Source organism: Pelophylax lessonae, assembly GCF_965119305.1.
Source record: "Pelophylax lessonae genome assembly, chromosome: 5".
NCBI lineage: Eukaryota > Metazoa > Chordata > Amphibia > Anura > Ranidae > Pelophylax > Pelophylax lessonae.
In genome coordinates, this window is record NC_138772.1 from 313,146,978 (window position 1) to 313,169,657 (window position 22,680).

Consider the following 22,680-nt stretch of genomic DNA (forward strand, 5'->3'; position numbering starts at 1 on the left):
TATATTTTGGGTCATTGTTATGCTGAAAGACCCATTCGCGACCCATCTTCAGTGTTCTGGCTGAGGGAAGAAGGTTCTCATCCAATATTTTTACAATACATGGCCCCATCCATTTTCCCCTTAACAGCCCAAAAGCATAATGTTTCCACCTCCATGATTGACTGTAGGGATGGTCTTCTTAGGGTCATAGGCATTTTTCTTTCTCAAAACACAGCGAGTCGAGTTAATGCCAAAGACCTAAATTTTGGTCTTATCTGACCACAGCACTTTCTCTCAATCCTTCTCTAAATCATTTGGATGTTCGTTAGCATGACTGTACATGTGCCTTCTTGAGGAGGGGGACTCACCGTATTTGGAGGCAGAAAAAAGCTGAACGTTTTTTCTGGATTTTGGTTGATATTCTGTATCTATCATTTAAAATACACCTGTGATAAAAATGATAGACCCTTAATTTCTTTGTAAGTGGGCAAACTTAAAAAATCTGCAGGGGATCAAGTACTTATTTTCCCCACTCTATGCCCCATACCTGCCGTGGACACTGCCAATGCATGACTATAACCAGTGAACCTGAATACAGAGTTCATTATTTATGCATGAGCTAATAATCCACTATGTAATGTGTTTTAGGGACAGACATTAGAGGATGCAGGACCACGGATGATCTCCCATGTGCATCCTCTACACACATCCTATGATCCCAGTGCACGGGCTGACTGGCAACGTTTGGCCAAAGGGGCAAGTACAACCCAGAGGCCCTTGGTGCAGAAACTCTGCCTACCTCTCGCTCTCCCTCTTCTCTACTAAGAGAGGGAGGAGGATGTTAAGGAGAGGGGGAGAAAGAGAAAGGGGGTTGTAAAAGGGGGGGGAGGAGGATGAGAGGGAGGAAGTGAGATGAGAGAAGAAGGAAAGGATGTGAGAGAGTGTGGGGAAGGGGGGGGGAGAAAGAGAAAGAGGGGGGGGAGAGAGGAGAGGGGGGAGAGAAAGAGGGGTGGGAGAGTGTGAGAGGGGGAGCGAGAGAGAGGGGGAAGAGAGAGAGAGAGAGGGAGGAGAGAGAGAGGGAGAAGTGAGAGAGAGGGAGGAGAGAGAGAGGGGTGGGAGAGAGGAGAGAGAGGGGTGGGTGAGAGGAGAGAGAGGGGTGGGAGAGAGGGGAGAGAGAGAGGAGGAGGAGAGAGACAGGGAGGAGAGAGAGAGGGGTGGGAGAGGGGAGAGAGAGGGGCGGGAGAGAGATAGAGGGGTGAAGAGGGGAGAGAGAACAAGGGGTGGAAGAGGGGAGAGAGAGAGGGGTGGAAGAGGGGAGAGAGAGAGGAGTGGAAGAAGGGAGAGAGAGAGAGGAGTGAGAGAGTGGAGAGAGAGGATGTGAGATAGAGGGGTGGGAGAGTGGAGAGAGGGGTGGGAAATAGAGGGGAGGGAGAGTGGAGAGAGAGAGAGAGAGAGAAAGGGTGGGAGAGGGGAGAGAGAGGGGATGGTAGAGGGGAGCGAGAGGGGGGGGGAAGAGAGAGAAGGGGTGGGGAGAGAGGGAGAGAGAGAGAAGGTGTGGGTGGGGGGGAGAGAGAGAGAATGGGTGAGAGAAAGAGGGGGGATGGGAGAGAGGCAGAGGGTGGGAGAGAGAGAGAGATGGGGGAGAGAGAGAGAGAGAAGGGTGGGAGAGAGGGGAGGGGAGAAAGAAGGGAAGGGGAGGGGGAGAGAGAAGGGGAGGGGGAAGAGAAGGAGAGGGGGAAGGGAAGGGGAGGGGAGAGAAAAGGGGAGGGGAGAGAAAAGGGGAGGGGAGAGAAAAGGGAAGGGAATGGAAGGGGAGGGAGGGAGAGCGAGAAGGGGTGGGAGGAAGAGAGAGAAGGGGTGGTAGGGAGAGAGAGAAGGGGTGGGAGGGAGAGAGAGAAGGGGGGAGAGAAGGGGGGGGGAGAGAGAAGGGGGAGGAGAGAGAGAGAGGGGGGGAGAAAGAGGGGGAAGAGAGGGAAAGGGGGGAGAGAGAGAAGGGGGAGAGAGAGAGAGGGTGAAAGAGTGGGAGAGAGGAGAGGGAAAGGGGGGGAGAGAGAGGGGGGTGGGAGAAAGAGAGAGAGAGATGGGGGTGGGAGAGAGACAGAGAGCATGGGAGGGGGAGAGAGAGAGGAAGGAGGGGGAGAGAGAGAGGGAGGAGAGGGAGAGAGAGAGAGGGGTTGGAGGAGGGGGGAGAGAGAGAGGGCTGGGGGGGGAGAGAGGGCTGGGGGGAGAGAGAGGGGTGGGGGGAGAGGGGGGTGGGGGAGGGGGGAGAGTGGGGTGGGGGAGATAGGTGAGAGAGGGGGGTGAGAGAGAGAGAAGGGTGGGAGAGGTAGAGGGGGGGGTGAGAGGGAGAGAGAGAGGGGGGTGAGAGGGAGAGAGGGGGAGAGAGAGGGAGGTGGGGGGAGAGAAAGGAATGTGGGGGAGGAGAGGGGGGAGAGAGCAGACAGAAAAATAATTTTTGTTCTGCGCTCCTGTGTGTGATCTATACCAGACCTGAAAGGTCTGTTTTTATCTCAATTTTGTTTTCCCAGCAATAATTGTGTTTATTACTAGAGATTGCCTTGCGGTTCGCGGCGAACTTTGCTTGTTCGCTACCCGCCAAATTTTCGGACACATGGCATCGTTCGCGGTGGCCATATTTGTTTACATTGGGGAGAACTTTGACCCATGACACAGCTGTCAGGTGGAACGGGACAGCCAATTTAAACATTCCAGCACATGGACAGTCCCCCTACCCTATAAATAGACCTGACCTGGCGGCCATTTCACGTTCCGTTTTCTGCCAGTGTAGGGAGAGGTCTGTTGTGCTCGTCAGGGAGAGTTTGCTAGACACATATAGCGCTGTGAAGATCCACAAAAGTCCTTTCCAGGGCTGGTATTTCGGTATAGGCCTTCTACAGTCTCTTTTCAGGTTAGGGACAGGTATCCTGTGGTTGCTTTAGGGGCAGTTAGAGATCGGCTGCAGTCACAAATCGCTCTGTCAATGTCCACAAAAGTCCTTCTCAGGGCTGGTATTTCGGTATAGGTCTAGTATCTTTTGAGCTTAGGGAGAGGTATACTGTGGTTGCTCTAGGGACAGTTAGATATCGGCTGCAGTCGCACAGAAATCGCTTGGTCAATGTCCACAAAAGTCATTTAAAATGCTCCAATGTCAATTTAGGGTCTATTACAGTCTCTTTAACATTAGGGCCAGGTATCCTATGGTTGCTTTGGGGCAGTCGCACAGAAATCGCTTTGTCAATGTCCACAAAAGTCATGTAAAGGGCTGCAAATATTTTGGTATTGCTGTGCAGTGCACTAAAAAGGGGGGGGGGAGGGGATAATCCACAGTATAATATACTTTGTAGAAAGCATATTATAGTGGATTAATACTATTATTGTGCACTGTGCAGCATTGTGATAGGTGTGGTGGTGAGACTGAGCGTTTCTGCAGCAACACTACACACAGTGACAAAAGCACTTACAATGTATTATAACTGGTGTGATAGACCAATTGCCCCCCCCCCCCCCCCATGCCACATATTGAAGTGGGATGTTATCTGAGTAAAATTTTTCAAGTGTATTTGTGTCATGCAACAATATTGCCTAGTTTGCTGAGTGAAGTCTGATACACACTGCGCCAAACTCACTGGCCAATTTTTTGAACTGGTGTGCTTACTCAGAGAACACCCCACATATTGAAGTGGGGTGTTCTCAGAGTAAGCTTTTTCAAGTGTATTTGTGTCCTGCAACAATATTGCCTAGTTTGCTGAGTGAAGTCTGGTACACACAGCGCCAAACTCACTGGCCAATTTTTTGAACAACTGGTGTGATAAACCAGTGGCCCCCCAATAGCAAATATTGAAGCGGGGTGTTATTTAACAGTATACTTTTCTAAGATTGCATTTTAGTCTTGCAAAAATGTGGCCTCTTTTGCTGTGTTAACTGTGCTACACACATTGACAACAGATACTGGCCAATTATTTGTAGAACTGGTGTGATAAACCTGTGGCCCCCCAATACCACAGATTGAAGCGGGGTGTTATCTACACAGACACATGGTCTAGCAAACACGGGCAGGGAAGGTATATCACTTTTACTGCCCACTGGGTGAACCTTCTGATGGCCGTTAAGCATGCAGCCTGTGGCGCCCGTGTAGATTTAGTTGTACCGCCACAGATTGCAAGCAGGCCTGCCTCTTCTTCTCCTCCTCCTCCCTCTCCTCCTCAGCTGACTCCTCCTCTTCCACTGCTACCGTCTGTTTTCCTGCGCCACCCAAGATCCCCAGAACCTATTCCACATGCCAGGTGAGACGTTGCTTGCCATGCTTTGCTGTGTCTGTTGTGCCTGGAAGCCAAGAGCCACACTGGTCCTGCACTCCTTTCAGCTTTGTGTTTACAGGCAGATCAGTGGCTGACACCGCTGAATTTGTCGGTTGGTAAAGTGGTGTGCGACAACGGTGCCAATCTGCTGAGCTTGCTGAAACAGGGCAAAATAACACACGTGCCATGCATGGCACACGTCCTGAACTTGGTGGTGCAGCGATTCTTTGCCAAATACCCTGGGGTCCAGGACGTCTTGCGGCAGGTCAGGAAAATCTCAGGCCATTTCCGAAAGATCTTACACAGCCATGGCTCTCCTTGCTGAGATTCAGCGGCGACACAACCTGCCCCTCAGGCGTCTTATTTGTGACTGCCCGACGCGATGGAACTCAACGTTGCATATGCTCGATAGGCTGCTCCAGCAGAAGCGTGCAGTTAATGACTACCTTTTCGAACTTGGAGGCAGGACAGGTTCTGGGGAGCTTGGGTTTTTTTCACCTCGCCAGTGGCTGCTCATGCGGGACGCATGCAGACTTCTGCGGCCATTCAATGAGATCACCAAACTGGTCAGTCACGGCCAGTGCGCCATAAGTGACATCATACCTTACGCCTTCTTTCTGGAGCGTGCATTGCGTCGTGTCATTGATCAAGCCGTCGAGGAGCAGGAGCAGGAAGATAAAGAAGTCGCAATGTTGAATGAATTCCCAGGGGGTGCTACTCCATCTGAGACAAATCAACAGCAGAGTCTGAAGAGGAGTCAGAGGAGGAGGAGGAGGAAGGTGCTGGGGGGGATGAGGAGGAGCAAGAAGAGCATGCTTTAAACCTTTCTGGGATCCCTTGTGTAATCCGTGGATGGGGGGGGAGGAGAACGAGGACGACATTATCCTGGAGGATGAGCTGGAAGCAGGCCACTATACCGCTTCCAGTTTAGTGGGAATGGGGGCCTACATGCTGCAGTGTTTTAAGGGGGACCCCCGTATAAAACGCATAAAGGCCAGTAGTGGGTGGCAACGTACTTAGACCCCCGGTGCAAACACAAAATGGCGGAAATGTTACCACAATCACAGAGGGCGGTCAGAATGCAGCACTTCCAGGCCTTGCTGCGGGAAATGCTGCATTCTGCTTTTACGTGTGCTGGCAGACGAATTTCCAGTCACAGAGAGACAGTTGCGGGTAGCAATCCAACAGCGCCTGCAAGAAGAGTTGAAAGATGTTTTGGTCACTTCAGATATGAGATCCTTCTTTCAGCCGAACCTTAGACAGCTGTACTCCCGATCCAGCATGAGGGAACGCCTAGACCGACAGGTGTCCGACTACATCGGGTTAACGGCTGATGTGGACGCTCTGAGGAGTGATGAACTCCTGGACTACTGGGTGGGCTGGCTTGACCTCTGGCCAGAGCTTGCACAATTTGCAATGGAAATGTTGGCTTGCCCCCCATCCAGTGTCCTGTCTGAAAGGACGTTCAGCGCAGCAGGGGGTATCGTAACTGATAAGCGCACTCGCCTAGCTCATGACAGTGTAGACAACCTCACATTTATAAAAATGAATGAGGCATGGATCTCTGAGGAATTCAACACATGTGACCAGTAGACCAGGTTTCATCGAAATTCCTCCACCCACAATTCCTGGTCCTTGGCTTCGCTACATACAGCGGCATAAAAGGCATTTCATGTCCATTGAATGGCAAATTTTTGGGCCTTTCAGGGCCGACAATTATTTTTCTGTGAATGCCTAATGTTCCTCCAGCCACCGAATACTAAGTTCTTTGCTGTCAGTTCAAACTATGTGAGCTAATTTTTGGAGCCTATACAGGCCGACACTTATGGTTCTGTGTACTGTGAACGCCTACCATACCTCTAGCCATCAAAAACTATGTTTTTTGCTGTCAGTTCAAACCACGTGAGCTAATTTTTGGAGCCTATACAGGCCGACACTTACGGTTCTGTGTACTGTGAACGCCTACCATACCTCTAGCCATCAAAAACTATGTTTTTTGCTGTCAGTTCAAACCATGTGAGCTAATTTTTGGAGCCTATACAGGCCGACACTTACTTTTGTATACTGTGTGAATGCCTAATGTACCTTCAGCCACAGAATACTACGTACTTAGCTGTCAGGTAAACCCATGTGGGCTAATTTTTGGGGCCTGGAATGGGCGACACTTACTTCTGTATCCTGTGAATGCCTAATGTACCTTTAGCCACAGAATACTACATTCTTAGCTGTCAGGTAAACCCATGTGGGCTATTTTTTGGTGCCTTTTATGGTCGACACTTACTTCTGTTACCTGTGAATGCCTAATGTACCTTCAGCTACAGAATACTACGTTCTTAGCTGTCAGGTAAACGCATGTGGGTTAATTTTTGGGGCCTGGAATGGCCGACACTTACTTCTTTATCCTGTGAATGCCTAATTTTTCAGACTGGAAATGAAAAACAATGGGTCTGTAAAGGTTCTGCCAAATTGTGGAATGGATGCGGACCCATTTTACAGATGTGTGAATGGACCCTATATGTATTAGACAATGTATTTACCGGCTGCTGTCAGTTCTGGCTGATTTATGAAAAAAAAATATAAAGTTTTTGCTGTAAAAGAAAAAAAAAAAAAATTTAGGGCAACTTTTTCAATTGCAATACTTCTGTTATGACATTGTCCATGTACTGGGACTATTTGTGCACAGCTAGTACGTCTTTTGTGGCTGCAAATATGACCTAAAGGTTTTAAAATTTCGCCTCCCATTAAAGTCAATGGGGCCCGCCGCGAACTCGTGGTTCGCGGACTTTGAGAAAATTTGCGGCTGGCGTTCGCGAACCGCCCCAGCCGATGTTCGTCCATCACTATTTATTACATTCAGTGGGGACCCTGCTGACAGTTGATAACTCATCCATTGTTAAGGATGTGAAGGCCGGTTTCTCGTCCTGCTTCTTAACAACCAGCTATTTACTGGTTGTTACAGATGCCAGCTGCTGCCTGATCCTTAACAAAAATGCTAACGCACCTGAACACTGTTGGAAATGCTGCTAAACACTGCAAAAAGCTGGCTAAAACACTTAATATTACTGTTTTGTATCAAGCAGTTTTTGAGCATCTTGTGTGCATACAGTCTCAGCCTGACTGTTTTGCTGGTTTTCCTGAATTCTGACAGTAGCATGAGTGCTATTAGACCCTTGTTTTCAGCTCCTCTGCACCTTTGTCTTCGCCATTGCGGGGTACTCTGCTTGTGAGTTACTCACAAAATGGATGCAGAATGAGAGGGTAGTAGCATGTCTGGGAAAGGAGTTGTGATAACCCAGGCACTGACCAATGTCCTGTGGCTGTGTAAATGGTTGATGTGCATCAGCCCAAAGGCAATGTAAATTTAAATTTATTAGCTAGAAGGCATAGTTCAACTATGTCACCACCCGAGCAGCAATGCTTTGTGGTAAAGACCTGCCAAATTTAAAGAAGATAAACATTATAAATGGTTACCTATCATCAACATACAGAGAATTTACAGAGGGGGAATAACATAATAAAGTGAATAACACCCCACATGTAAAACAGGACCCAGTCACAAACAAAGAAGAAAAACAAATCTAACCATATCTATCATGCAGGTTCTTAGAGGGGACCAAACATCATTCCTCACTGTGGCCATACCCTCAAATGAGTCTTTAAGGTCTGGGTGCAATAGGAATAAACCATGTGCCAGTGGCTAAATACACTTGTTGCTCCACATGCCCAGGTGATTGCCAAATGCAGGATCCAAGCCCAAAGCCCCATTCAGTGCTGCTGCAGGGTACAATTATGGTTTCCAAGATGTCTATCGAGTCTAACAGATCCAGACACTGCTATTGAGCAGCTGAATCTTGATAGACATGTAAGTCAAAGTATTGAAGAAAAATAAAAAGGATTGTTTAGAAAACTCCTCCATAGTTGAAGATACCCATAACCTAAGGGCTCTAGCAAAAAAATGGAGTCCCACAGAGTAGGGTGGGTTATATGAGGGACAGACTGCACAGTCAGATTCCTAACCTCAGTTTTCTCTACAGTTAAGCAATACAGTATAGCTTGGCTACATACTAACCCACAATGAATTTACATTTAAATACTGAGGAGGTAATCAGGAAATCACTCTTTTACACTACCTATCAGTAAGCGCCTAAAATTAGATTTCCATCACTACGGAATACAGTATAGCCTGACTGGTTCACCCTGTAGACACTTCTTTTCTGCAGGAGATTATAGGGAATTCAAAGTTTTTTAAAAATATTTTTTCATCAATTTATACTTGCCACTTTTTGTGTATTTATGTTATTCAATAAAATAGGAATACTTCATATTTAGCCCTGTAGGCAGTAGGTGAAGCCCAGTTTCCTGAATGACTGAGAGGAGATACCCCCCCCCCCACCTCCACCTCCCTTCTCTGCTAGCCTACATAGCAGCTTCCTAATACGTGGATAAATACAGTCTGCCAGGAAGTCTAAAGGTGGAGCTGCTTTCTTTTTTTTGCTGGAAGGTCGACTTTTACACATATTTGCAGAGATATTGGAGAAATGACATCATACCCTCCTGGACAGGCATGAGTACCTAAATGTCTTTTGATATCAGCATCCTGTAATTCTCTACATAGCAGCATTAGGACTAGGCGTTCGAATGGTAGCACTGTAAGCCAGTAAGACTATACTCCATTGCACTGTCAATCTGTGAAAGGAGAGCTTGCTTAGGAATAAAAGTGATTATCTCATCAGTGTGCAGTTGCCCATTCTGTGGCTTGCATTAGTCCTAGTCCAGATTGTATAGTTAAACAGCAGAGCTGTCTGCAGAGTCGTCTCAAGTATTAAAGAACCTAGTTGTGCAGTCTAGCAGGGGTGCACAGATCAGGCTAAACAGAGGTACAAATCTTTTGCAGGGAAATAGCTTTCATATACTGTATGTATTTCTACAGTATGTATTTCTACAGTGTTTCTTTTTCTTTTAGCTGCTTATCTTAAATTTGGCTTTACATGCTAAATGTGACTGCAGCATACCTCTAATTTTAATTTCTTAAGCTAATATTAAGACTTAACTTTATAGAGCGTTACCAACTTACCTTCCACATCATTAAAGCTCCCATCACAAATGGGTTAAACACAGTGAGGAAACAATACACAGATGCTGGGTCAAAGCTAAGGAGGAAAAATAGGAAACACAATGAGAGGCAGAAATACTGCAGGCCTAAATGTTTGACCTTAAATGATAAGTGCAGTTCCAGACAAAAGTACATTTACCTACCCTGCTAGCTCTTTCCAGCTCTCCCCCCACCTTATTTTGCAGCTGCTTACTTACCCAAATCTGACTGCTGTGTTGTTTCCTTATCATTGGCCAAGCCTGTGCAATGAGCCCTCATAGATTTCTATCAGGCATCTGCAGTCTTGGAAGACTTTGCCACAGAGGTATATTAAGGTGCAGACAAGGTCAACTGTGATATTTTTTTTCTGGAGTAAGCAGCAGGCCGCGTCTCTCACAATTCAGGAAGTAAGAAGCTAGGGAGTTGGGGGTTCGGTAGTTAAAGCAGAACTTCAACCAATAGGGGAAGTTCCACTCTTCCTTCCCCCTTTCACATTTATCACATTTTTATTTGGGGGGGCAGGTACCTGTTTTTAACAGGTACCCACTCCCCCACTTTTGGTGTTATCATCGCGGCGATCTGAAGGAAGTTTCCTCCCTACTCCTTCCCATGTCACAGGTCCCAAAAAGCTGCAGGACCATTCAGATGGTGCAGCATGGCTTGGGTATTATGCGCGGTGAGCAGCCGGCTGTGAAGCCACAAGCAGTCACAGGCGGCTGCCCACACTAAGTATGCTGGCGCAGGCAGGGTAAGCCCAGTGAAAAACCAACCGGGTGAAGACACTGCTGGATCCTGGGACAGGTGAGTATCCTAAAAGTCAGCAGCTACAGTTTTATGTAGCTGCTGACTTTAAATTTTTTCAAAATATGACTAAAGCACCTCATTAACCAGTTCTGAACCGCCCGCCGCAGTTTTACGTTGGTACTTTGACGTTAAATACCGGGGTTATGGCAGGCAACAGCTCAATAACCCCGGTATTTTTTTCAACTGCCAGCGGTCCTCTTTCACATAAGGGTGGTCCCAGTGGTGAATTCGCCTCGGGATCACCCTTACGGTGCGGCGGGAGAGGTGCCCCGGCTTCCCGGTCGTTTTCCCCACTTACCGGACCCTGCGGTAGTGGGGTAGTGGGGAAGACGATCCGGTTCGCGCTCCTCACAGGCAGGAAGTCGAGTGAGGACAAGATGGCCCTCACTCGACTCTATGGCCTTGGAGGACCGGAGCGACTTCAAACGTCGTCTCCTGGCAACGCATTTAAAGAGCCCATTTTTTTCTTTTTTAGTGTAGATGTGGGATCTGAGGTCTTTTTGACCCCAGATCTTACATTAAAGAGGTCCTGTCATGCTTATTTCTATTAAAAGGGATGTTTACATTCCTTGTAATAGGAATAAAAATTATCAACATTTTTAAAAAATTTGTGTAAAAATAAAAAATAATAGATAAAATAAACAGGAAAAAAAAATTTAAATTAAAGCGCCCTGTCCCCGTTAGCTCGTGCGCAGAAGCGAACGCATACTCAAGTCCCGCCCACATATGTAAACGGTGTTCAAACCACACATGGGGTATCACCACCATTAGAGCGAGAGCAATAATTTGAGCCCTAGACCTCCTCTATAACTCTAAGCTGGTAACCTGTAGAAATTTTAAATTGTCGCCTATGGGAATTTTTAAGTACCAATGTTTGTCGCCATTCCACGAGCGTGCAAAATTTTTAGCATGACATGTTGGGTATCTATTTACTCAGAGTAACATTATCATTCACATTAAAAAAAAAATTGGGCTAACTTTACTGTTTTTTTTATTTTTTAATTTTAAAAAAGTGAATTCTTTCCAAATGAATTGCGTTTGGAAGACTACTGCGCAAATACAACGTGATAAAAAATATTGCAACGATCTCCATTTTATGCTCTAGTGTCTCTGCTAAAAAAAAAATATAATGTTTGGGGGTTCTAAGTAATTTTCTAGAATTTTTCTGCTAAAAAAAAAACGGAATTTTTGTAAAATTCCTTTCTCTGAGTCCTCTGACAGTCGCCGCCCACTCATTCCGTCTTCACCAATGGGTATTGACCTCTTATCCATAGGAGCAAGCTAGGCATAAGACTTGTTAAAAACAAAGTAATTTACATAGACACACATATGGGGGCTGTCCCACTGGTCCAATACCCCCCTGCTATCAGCCATCCCAACTCAGTTTGGTAGCAAGCAGTTAAAGTCCAAAGAACCCCAAATAGAGGGGCGGGGGCGGCGACTGTCAGAGGACTCAGAGAAAGGAATTTTACGGTAAGATTTTACAAAAATTCAGTTTTCTCTTACGTCCTCTGACAGTCGCCGCCCACTCATTCAGTCTTCACCAATGGGATGTCCCAAAGCAGTGTAGACATGAGGGGTGGGAAACGTAACCGTCATAAAGGCAACGCAGCACCCACGTCAGAGAAAGGAACCTTACGTGAACAGAAAGGTATCCTCTGGGCAACAGAAAAGCTCAACTGGAGCAACAACCCAGGAAAACAAATAAACAAGGGGGAAACAACCCCAACAGCCAGGGACCTGCAAAACTAGGGTCCCCTTAAAGCACTGCCGCACACAGAACTTGGTGGCCAAAGGAGGCATCTGCCGATGCCAGAACATCAAGTTTGTAGAATTTTGAAAAGGTGTGCACAGACGACCAAGTCGCAGCCTTGCACACCTGGGCCACTGAAGCCTGATGCCGGAAAGCCCAGGATGCACTCACCGCTCTGGTAGAGTGCGCCTTGACAGGGAAGGGTGGTACCCGTTCCTTAATCGAATAGGCCTGTACAATCGTTTGTCTGATCCATTTTGAAATGGTCGCCATAACCTTCCGAGGTCCCTTAGGAAGGACAAAAAGAGAATCCGACTTCCGAAAGGATTCAGTGGATGACAGGTAAACCCTGATGGCCCTGACAACATCCCAGGAATGTAAGGCAAAATCCTTAGGATGTTTAGGATTCGCACAAAGCGAAGGCAAAACAATGTCCTCATTAAGGTGAAAATCAGAAACCACCTTTGGAAGGAAGGACGGGTTGGGTCGCAAGACCACCTTATCCCTATGAACCACCAGGTAGGGGGAGCGGCAAGACAAGGCCGCTAACTCCGACACTCTGCGTGCAGAATTGATCGCCACCAGAAAAGCAACCTTTTTCGACAGCAGAGGCAAAGAAATTTCCCTGATGTGTTGCAAAACGGACAGAACCAAGTTCAAGTCCCAAGGAGGTAGAGGCGCCCTCCGAGGAGGGGCTAAGTGACGCACGCCTTGAATAAAGGTGCGAATCAAAGAGTTAGACGCCAATGGGCGCTGGAAAAGGACGGCCAATGCAGACAACTGGCCTTTAATCGTGGTCAACGCCAGGCGCTGGTCCACACCAGTTTGTAGGAAGGCTAACACCCTCGCCACCGAGTTGGAACGAAGAAGGAAGCCTCTGGTTTCACACCAGGCAAAATAAGCCTTCCAGGTACGGTAATAGATCTTACCGGACGAGGCTTTCCTAACCTTGAGCAAAGTAGGAATGACCTCAGATGAGAGACCCCTGTCTCTCAGGACCTGGTTTTCAACAGCCATGCCGTTAAAGCCAGCGACTGTAAAGCAGGATGGAAGATCGGTCGCTGAGACAGTAGATCATCTCGCAACGGTAGCCGCCATGGAGGCTCGACGGCCAGTTGAATGATGTCCGCGTACCAGGACCGGCGTGACCAGTCTGGGGCTACCAGAATCACCAACTTCGGTTCCGAGACCAACCTGCACAGGAACCTGGACAACAACTGAATCGGGGGAAAGGCATACATCAGACGATACCAGAGGATCACGCGTTCTTGCTACGAACCTTCCCACCTTGTTGTTTAGCCGGGACGCGAACAGATCCACATCCGGGGATCCCCATTTCACACACAGCATTTGAAACACCTCCGGGTGCAGGGACCATTCCCCCTGGTCGAGGGTCTGGCGGCTCAGATAATCGGCCTGCCAATTCTCCACACCCGGAATGTGAACTGCCGAAATCGACGGGACGCGAGTCTCGGCCCAAGACAGAATACTGGTCACTTCCTGGGCCGCCTGGGCACTCTTGGTGCCCCCTTGGTGATTGATGTAAGCCACCGCAGTGGCATTGTCCATCTGCACCTGTACAGGGCGGCCCTGAAGACGATCCGACCAATGGAGCAGGCACAGCCTGATCGCTCTCAATTCCAAGATGTTTATCGGTAGGGAAGATTCCTCCACCGACCAAGTGCCCTGGGCAGACAGGTTGCCCAGAACGCCACCCAAGCCCGACAGGCTGGCATCCGTGGTAATCACCGTCCACAGCAAGGGCCGGAAGGATTTTCCCTCCGCTACTGCCGGGAATGGAGCCACCACAGAAGATCCACTCTGGTTTGGCGACTCAGAGACACCCTCAGGTCCAAGGACTGAGGAAGCCTGTCCCATCTGGCCAGTATCTCCGCTTGGAGAAACCGCGTGTGAAACTGTGCAAATGGTATCGCCTCGAAGACTGACACCACCAATCCCAGGGACTGCATACAGGTCCTGAGTGACAAGGACTCGTTGTCCCTGAGGGACCTGACCTCACTCTGCAGGGTCCGGAGCTTGTCCTCCGGCAGAAACACCTTCGCTTGGGCGGAGTCCAAGACCATTCCCAAATATGGGAGACGAACCGAAGGAGACAAAGTCGACTTCTGAACGTTGATGGTCCATCCAAACTTCTGGAGCGTCTGAACCGTAGTGGACAGATCACGCAGCAGGCTCTGACTGGCACTCGATCTTAACAGGAGATCGTCCAGATATCCCAAGACCGCAATGTCCTGTGCCCGTAACAGGCCCAGAACAGGAGCCAGCACTTTGGTAAACACCCTTGGAGCCGAAGCGAGACCGAAAGGTAACGCCACGTACTGATAGTGTTCCACCACGATAGCGAATCGGAGGTACCTCTGATGACCCTCGAATATGAGGATGTGTAAATACGCATCCTTTAGGTCAATAGAAGCCAGGAAATCTCCCGGACTCAGAGAGGCCACCACCGAGCGGAGCGATTCCATGTGGAAGTTTTTAACGAGCACAAAGCGGTTCAGAGCTTTTAAGTCCAGAATCGGACGCACTTTGCCCTCCTTTCTGGGCACAGTGAACAGATTCGAGTAAAACCCCCGAAATCTGTCCCGATGTGGCACCGTGACGATTACCCCCTGGGCGAGTAGATCCTGAACCGCCCGATGAAGATCTTGCAACCGATCTGGGGTCAAATGAAGATTTGAGGGAAAGAATCTGTCCCCTAGTCGTGAAAGGAATTCGATCTTGTAACCTGATCTAATGATTTCCTGAACCCACCTGTCCGGAATCCGGAGCAGCCAAGGTTGGAGGAAAACACGCAGACGTCCCCCCACCCCTGAAACGGGTGAGGGCACCCCTTCAGGCAGTGGCGGACTGGGCCGCCGCACTAGCCTGGGCAGCTTTTGGCTTGCCCGCCCAGGGCTTTCTCTGGCCACCCTGGCCCTTGAAAGGTTTCCCCTTGTCCTGCGCCTTGAAGGCACAAAAGGACCCCTGATTTGGTTTAAAGGAGGGGCCCCGCTTACCACGGAAGAACTTACCCCTAGGATTCTGGGGCAACAGAGTGGTCTTGCCCCCAGTGACACCTTTAACCAATTCATCCAGGGATTCTCCAAAAAGACGAGACCCCGCAAAAGGGATGTCAGACACCGTCTTCCTGGAAGTCTGGTCAGCAGACCAGCTTTTCAACCAAATCAAGCGGCGATTAAGTACTGCAACACTAGATAAGTGCGCAGCCAATAGGCCGCATCACACAAATACATGACCCCTTGGTAAATCTGGTCCACCATCTCCAAGCTAGTAGGGGGGAGCAGAATCAGCCACGAGGGTGCGTCGGAGCACCTTGGTCCAATCTGCCACGACTTGAGCCACCATGACAGAGTAGAAAATAGGTTTCAGCATGGAACCCGCTACCATGTAGGAATGTCGGGCAAGAGATTCCAGCCTCCTATCCATAGGATCCTTAAACACCGGAGAATCCTCGGTGGGTACCAGAGTGGCCATGATCAATCTGGCCACAGTGTGATCCACTTTTGGAGCCACAGACCATCGCAAATCCGTAGGAGACGCAAAGGGGTAGAGGAGTTGAAACTTCTTAGGCACCACAAAAGTGCGCTTCAAGTTGCGCCATTGTTCCTTCACAGTTTTGTGGAACTCAGCAGGGCAAGGAAATACCTGTGCCACCTTACGGATCTGTGGGTACCAAAAGAGGACCGTTTTCCCAGAGCATTGGGCTTATCCTCTAAAGGTAGTGTTTCCTTAACGGCAATGATCAGCGCATCCATAGCTGCGCGGTCCTCGGCTGTCCCAGTGGGGGAATCATCCAACCCCGCATCCTCTGCCTCCCCGTCAGACTGGGAAGAGCGAGACCCTTCAAGGGGCACACTATCTACGGCAACCATGTCAGATTCAGAATCAGAAGAAAGAGAGAACCTAGGCCTTTTACTAGTATCCCGTTCAGTCATCAAAAGATCCACTTTGGACGCTAAAGTCGCAAGTGCGGCAGGCAGAGCAGGCAGAGCAGAAGATTCAGAGGAACCTGAATCATCCACCAAAGCTGGGGGAAATTTGCTGTCCTGGGACTCCATAAGAAAAAACTTTTTTTTTTTTCAATATACTGGCCCTTTAAGCGCACTGCGATCCCCCGCAGTACACCGCTATGAAGGATACTGCAAACAGACCCCCAAGCAGGAATAAGCTGACAGCCAGAGGTATTCCCACAAAAAAAACAGCAAAGACAGACCCCACAAGTGTTACCACACGCCTGCCGATCTCCTCTTGTCACCGCATGAGACTGAACTAGGACTTCAGACTAAGGAAAAATGGTTGCCCATAGAAAGTAATGGGAGGCTCTGGGAAAATGGCCGCCGATATGTGCTCAGAAGAACACATTGCCACACACAAGATGGCGCCGTAAGGCGCCAAAATACACTACATACATCGCTGTAGAAGCGCCCACAATGAAGCCAGCATACTGCCCACACCTAAAATGGCGGACCAGTGGTTTTTAACCCTGCAGCGGTCGCCGCACGTGTCTGCACCTCCACACACACCATAAAGTGTCACATAGGAGAGGGACCCCCACAAAACACCCCCACATAGCGAGCTAGCCATGTAAGAGCCCCCGCAGGGAACGTGAGAAAGGGAGCCCCAAAAACGCACAGACATGAGGGGATACCACAGACACACAGGACTGCCAGCCCCAGACAGAGGCCCCAGACAGAATACACATGTACTTACCGTACCCAATGGCGTGGGGTGCCTCACATAGATGGGAAACCTCCCACCCCAGATGGCGGGGGTGCCTTCAGCCAAAAACGCAGGACGCTAGCAACGCACGGAACCGTGGGTGAGACGTCCAGGTGAGGTGGCCACCTCACGGGCTTTCATCCCTGATGACAGGGACAGGTCGATTTCGAGGCCAGGGTGTATGCATAGCCTGCTAAACGTTCAATGGTGGGCTGAGATTCCATAAGGCCCTCTGTCCTGGGATATCAGGACGACCAGTGTGATTCCCAGCTCCGCGACGCCGTCATCATCTTGAAGAAGTGACTAACTAAATGCTGATAAACAGCTAGTATTGCAAAGAAAAAACGTATTTGCAGAAATAAAATCATAAAAATAGAAGAAAAAGGCTGAGACTGTAGCCCCAGCACAGGGAGAGCCTATCTCACTCCTAACTAGGCAGAAGACAAACTGAGTTGGGATGGCTGATAGCAGGGGGGTATTGGACCAGTGGGACAGCCCCCCATAGGTGTGTCTATGTAAATTACTTTGTTTTTAACAAGTCTTATGCCTAGCTTGCTCCTATGGATAAGAGGTCAATACCCATTGGTGAAGACTGAATGAGTGGGCGGCGACTGTCAGAGGACGTAAGAGAAAACTGATTTTAACTTGTAAACAACAACTGTCAGAAGTAGGCCGGTGTTCTATCAGAAAACCCTACCCCACCAGATATCCCTACCAACGTCATTTCTGGTGCAGGCTCGTCATGCACCAGCTGTAGCCACGTCACACGTCCTACTGTGCATGCGCGGAATAGGTAGGAAATTTTGATAACATCGTAAGGGGGTGAGTCCTACTGCACATGAGCAGGCGCATGCGCACCAACGGATCGGGTAGCGGCATCTCTTATAACAAGCATCCATCCGTTCTCCATGGCATACACTGCGCCGAGCCGACAATGGGACAATCCTATTCCCTACCCACATGCGCACACCCACTGTCTAATTGTCGGCTCGGTGCAGTGTGGGGCGTAGAGATCGGATTGTCGGGTCGGTGCAGTGTCGGCTAGGCGCAGTGTCGGGTCAGCGCAGTGTGGGCCATGGAGATCGGATGGATGTTTTTTTATCAGAGATCCCGCTGCCCGACCCGTTGGTGCGCATGCGCCGGCGCATGCACACTAGGACTTTCGCCTGACCCTTACGATCTTATCAAAATGCCCTACCTATTCTGCGCACGAGCAGTAGGACTTGTGACGCGGCTACAGCTGATTCATGACGAAGCCACAGCTGATCTGCAACCGGAAATGACGGAGGTATGAAATTATGATAGGGTATGGTATTCTGACAGAACACTGGGTCCAGAAGTGGTTAAGAACAGGCCACAAGTAAACACCAGGGTGGGATTAGGAGATCAGTTGTAACATGCCTAATATTAAGCAAGCAATCATATTTCAGCTGTTTTTGTTATTCTGATTTTATCTTTCCATCCTACCTGTTAATGGATGCTATATTCCCAGTACCAAAAAAGGCTGTAACTATGAAGAACACCTAAAAGAAATGTAAAGGAAAATGTTTATTAAACAGAGAAAGCAGACATGGTTTCAAAGTTTTCTGGTTGTTAACTATTGGCGCTTTTCCACTGCATGGTACGGCTCGGTTTGGCACTTTTCCATTGCATGGTACCGCATGGTACGTGTTAGAATGGTTCGGTACGGTTTGGTACAGCGGCGCTTTTCCACTACATGGTACGGCTCAGGACGGCTCACTTAAACAGTACCATCTCGGTTGGGGCTCCAAGCGGGCCGTACCTATACCATATCCCACAATCCTTTGCATGCAGCCTTGATTGTTTGTCACTACTAGCCACTGATTGGTCAGAGAATCGTTGTAATCCCACTCACTTACTACTTTAGTGGAAAAGCAAACCGAGCCGAGTAGAGCCTATACAGTGCTGAAATGTGCCGACTGAGCCGAGCTGGGCCAAGCAGTGCAGAGTGGAGCCGAGCCGGTACTTGCAGTGGAAAAGTGCCATATGTATGCCATGTTGCATTAAAGCACACCTATCATGTGCAGCAATGTAACCCCCTACCCCTCTTAGCTTTGTATAAGGCAGCTTCCTATTGAGAACTGTGGAGCAGGAGCAGAATCTCAGGAGCTGATCAGGTCGTTTTTTTGGACTTAGTATTGGACTGACATCTGCCAGCTCCAGAGCTGAACTCCCCCAAAACTTTCCAGAGACACCAAATACAGATGCTGTTTTAAAATAAGTAATGGGACGAATAACAATTAACCCAGCACCTGGTGCATACGTGCCTTTTTTTGTGTTCTCCCCTCCACCTCTTGCTGTGTATGTTTGCTTATACGAACCTAAATTCTACTGCACTGTCACAGCAGCTAGTCTCAATGCTGTTACCTAAAATTTCATTTTTGTATTTATCTCTGCACCACTTATGTTTTGACACTAGTGGGTTTAGTCTTAGCTCTGTTACTCCCTTGACCCACCATGCCGGTTATTCGGTTTAGTTTCAGCAAGCCAAGGATCACAAGCCAAAAAAAACAAAATATGTTTTTATCCTACAAGAGATTCTGTTTGTGTCCTCTTGATAAGTTAATCTTTTCACACATCCTGTCAAGTCACTAAGCCACCACATTCTGCATACAGCCTAGGTCTCAGAAGGTACTGTATGTCCTTTACATAAAGTGACATTTCAGCAAGGACATGCTCTCATGTGTGGTCTGCAAGCCACTGATGAATGGCTGAGGCTGAATTTACACCTGTGCATACACCTGTGCATTACACTTTTGAATTTTAGGAGTTTTTTTGAGTGGTTGTATACAGCGTTTTTGAGCTTTGGCATTTTAAAATTAGCCAATAGAGAAAAATAGCATCTGTTTCATCATGTGTTGCTATGTTTTACAGCTTTTTCCTGTACTCTTGTTTAATATTTATTAACCGCATTCGGACCGCCCGCCACAGAAATACTGCGGCAGGCTGGCCCTTCTGCGCGAACCGGCTAGCGAGGGGATGCCCCCACTCGACAGTGGGGACTCCCTGACTGTTCTTCTCTCTGGAATGACTACAGAGCCCCTGTGAGCCTCTATATAGGATCACAAGTCTCTGTGATCATTTCACAAGCCCTGCCCCCATACAGTTAGAGACACGCCCCTAGGTACACATTTAACCCTTTGATCGCCCCTGGGTTAACCCCTTCCCTGCCAATGACATTATTACAGTAACAGTGCATATTCTTAGCACTGATTACTGTAGTAATTTCACTGGTACCCCCAAAAGTGTCAAAAATGTCAGTTAGGGGTCCAATCTGTAAGCCACAATGTCACAGTCCCACTAAAAATCGCAGATCGTCGCCATTACTAATAAAAATAACAAAAAACAATAAAAAAAGACATAAATCTTTCCTGTAGATAGTAGACGTGATAACTTTTGCGCAAACCAATCAAAATACGCTTTTTTACCAAAAATATGTAGCAGACAACAAATTGGCCAAAAATGTTAACAAATTTTGATTTTTAAATTTATTTTTGGGAATGTTATATAGCAGAATGTGAAAAATATTGCTTTTTTTTCTAAATTGTCGCTCTATTTTTATTTATAGCGCAAAAATTAAAAATCGCAGAGATGATCAAATACCACCAAAAGAAAGCTCTATTTGTGGGAAAAAAGGACATCAATTTTTTTTATGTACAGCATCGCACGACCGCGCAATTGTCCGTTAAAGTAACGCAGTGCCGAATCACAAAAAAATGGCCTGGTCATTAATAATAGTAATATACATTTAATATATATATATATTTTTTTTTTTTGTGGGGCATTAAGGTATAGAGGTTAAAGGTTAGGGGCTTATTTATTTATTTTGTTAGGTTAGGGGTTAAAGTTAAAGGGTAATATTAGCGTTAAGGCTTAATATTAGTGTTAGGTATTAATGTTAGGGTTAAGGGTTGGGGTTAGGTTTTTTTATTATTTTTATTATATATTTTATTTATTTATTTTCATTATTTATTTTATTTATTATTTTTTTTACTATTTATTTATTTTCACTTAATTATTTCATTTAAACAGAAAAACACTGAACAATGCATGAGAAAATGCGTTAAAACGCTCAAATCCAGCGTTTCAATGCATTCCTTTGGAACAAAAACTCTTCAAAAACACACCAATTGGCCCAATTCAAACTAAAATAAAAAGTTCCAGAACTTTTTTGAGCTTCAGGCAACTTGTAATGGAGATCTGAACCAGCTCTATAGAAAATAATAGATTTTTTTCTCCTCCAGAATTTTGGAGCTTCGAGCTTCAAGCTACAAAACGTTGAGGTGTAATTGGGGCCTTACAATGCACATTCTTTTTCTAAAAGCTACCCAATGTTGTACTGCACTTACTGCGTACACCCAAACTCCTTGACAGCTTGCCAGGGAAGTATATGGTGTCTGGGTCACCTTTTGTATGAGGGTTGTAGCACAGAATTGGGAAAATCGGATTTTTGTAAGATCTTACCGTAAAATCCTTTTCTCTTAGCTCATACACAGACGTAGTCCTCTTTGATTCACATCAATTGGGTTATGTTGTCTCCGCAGGAGTAGGACTAGGCAGAAAGAAAAAAAGTTCTGGCTCCACCCTAGGGGCAGTCCCAGAGGGTATATCCTCCCTCTCTCTGCTACAGGAAATCAGTTCTGTTGTAAAGCAGTAACAGAGAATTTAACCCAACCCAACTCAATGATAGAGGGGTGGGTACTACGTCTGTCAATGAGCTAAGAGAAAAGGATTTTACGGTAAGATCTTACAAAAATCCGATTTTCTCTGTCGCTCATTGACAGACGTAGTCCTCTTTGATTCACATCAATTGGGACATCCAGAAGCAGTGCCACAAATGAGGGGTGGGATTGACAGAAATCAAAATCCAATCTAGAAGGCCCAACCGGTGCCAACTAGAAGTTTTAAAGGCTCATTATAAACAAAGAATGAGACTTCCGCACCAAGGAATGAGTAGCCAAAGGCTTCTGAAAGAAGATAGCTAATGCTGAGACCTGACCCTTGATAGTGCTCAAGGCCAGTTTCTGCTCAACCCCTTGTTGCAGAAAAGCTAATATTCGACTAACCGAATAAGATCGTGGGTGGAACCCCAGGGGTTCACACCATGCAATGTAGGACTTCCATGTGCGATGATAAATCTTTCTGGAAGTCGCTTTCCTTGCTTTAACTAGAGTAGGAATAACTGAAGCTGACAAACCCTTGTCCTTCAGCACCTGGGTCTCAATAGCCAGGCCGTTAAAGCCAGTGATCGTAAAGCAGGATGGAAGATCGGTCCCTGAGACAGTAGGTCCTCCCTGAGAGGAAGTCTCCACGGGACGTCCGCCACCAGTCTGACCAAGTCGGCGTACCAAGCTCGGCGAGGCCAGTCCGGAGCTACCAGGATTACTGGAATTCCTTCCTCCTCTATCCTGCGAAGAAGTCTTGGCAGTAACCCGAGAGGAGGGAAGGCATACATTAGCTGGTATTGCCCCCACGGGGCGACCATCGCGTCTGCGGTCTCTGCTAGAGGATCGCGGGAGCGAGCCACAAATCTCTGTACTTTTCTGTTGAATCGTGATGCCAACAGATCCACATCCGGGGTGCCCCAACGTAGGCACAACTGGTGGAAAACTTCTGGATGGAGGGACCATTCCCCCTGATCCAGAGTCTGACGGCTGAGATAATCTGCCTGCCAATTCTCCACCCCCGGAATGAACACCGCAGAGATAGCTGGAACAAACCGTTCCGCCCAGCAAAGAATGCAAGCCACTTCCTTGGCAGCCCGGACACTCTTGGTGCCCCCCTGGTGATTGACATAAGCCACAGCCGTGGCGTTGTCCGACTGGATCTGAACCGGGCTGCCCTGGAGCTGCTCGGTCCAGTGAATCAGACAAAGTCTGATCGCTCTCAGTTCCAATACATTTATCGGTAACCTGGATTCTTCCGGGGACCAAAGTCCCTGAACGGATAACTGACCAAGAATTCCTCCCCATCAGGATAGGCTGGCATCTGTG

The 22,680-nt window shown here is 47.8% G+C and overlaps 1 protein-coding gene across 1 annotated transcript in view; it reads right to left on the minus strand.

The window, feature by feature from the left end:
• The window catches only part of PIGN (phosphatidylinositol glycan anchor biosynthesis class N), a 710,925-nt gene that overhangs the window by 126,357 nt on the left and 561,888 nt on the right, over window positions 1-22,680 (minus strand). The window contains exons 24-25 of the mRNA XM_082259251.1: window positions 18,134-18,189; window positions 9,352-9,427 (exon numbers count right to left, since the gene is read on the minus strand). Coding sequence (XP_082115377.1) covers window positions 9,352-9,427; window positions 18,134-18,189 — 132 coding nt within the window. The remainder of the gene's footprint in view (window positions 1-9,351; window positions 9,428-18,133; window positions 18,190-22,680) is intronic.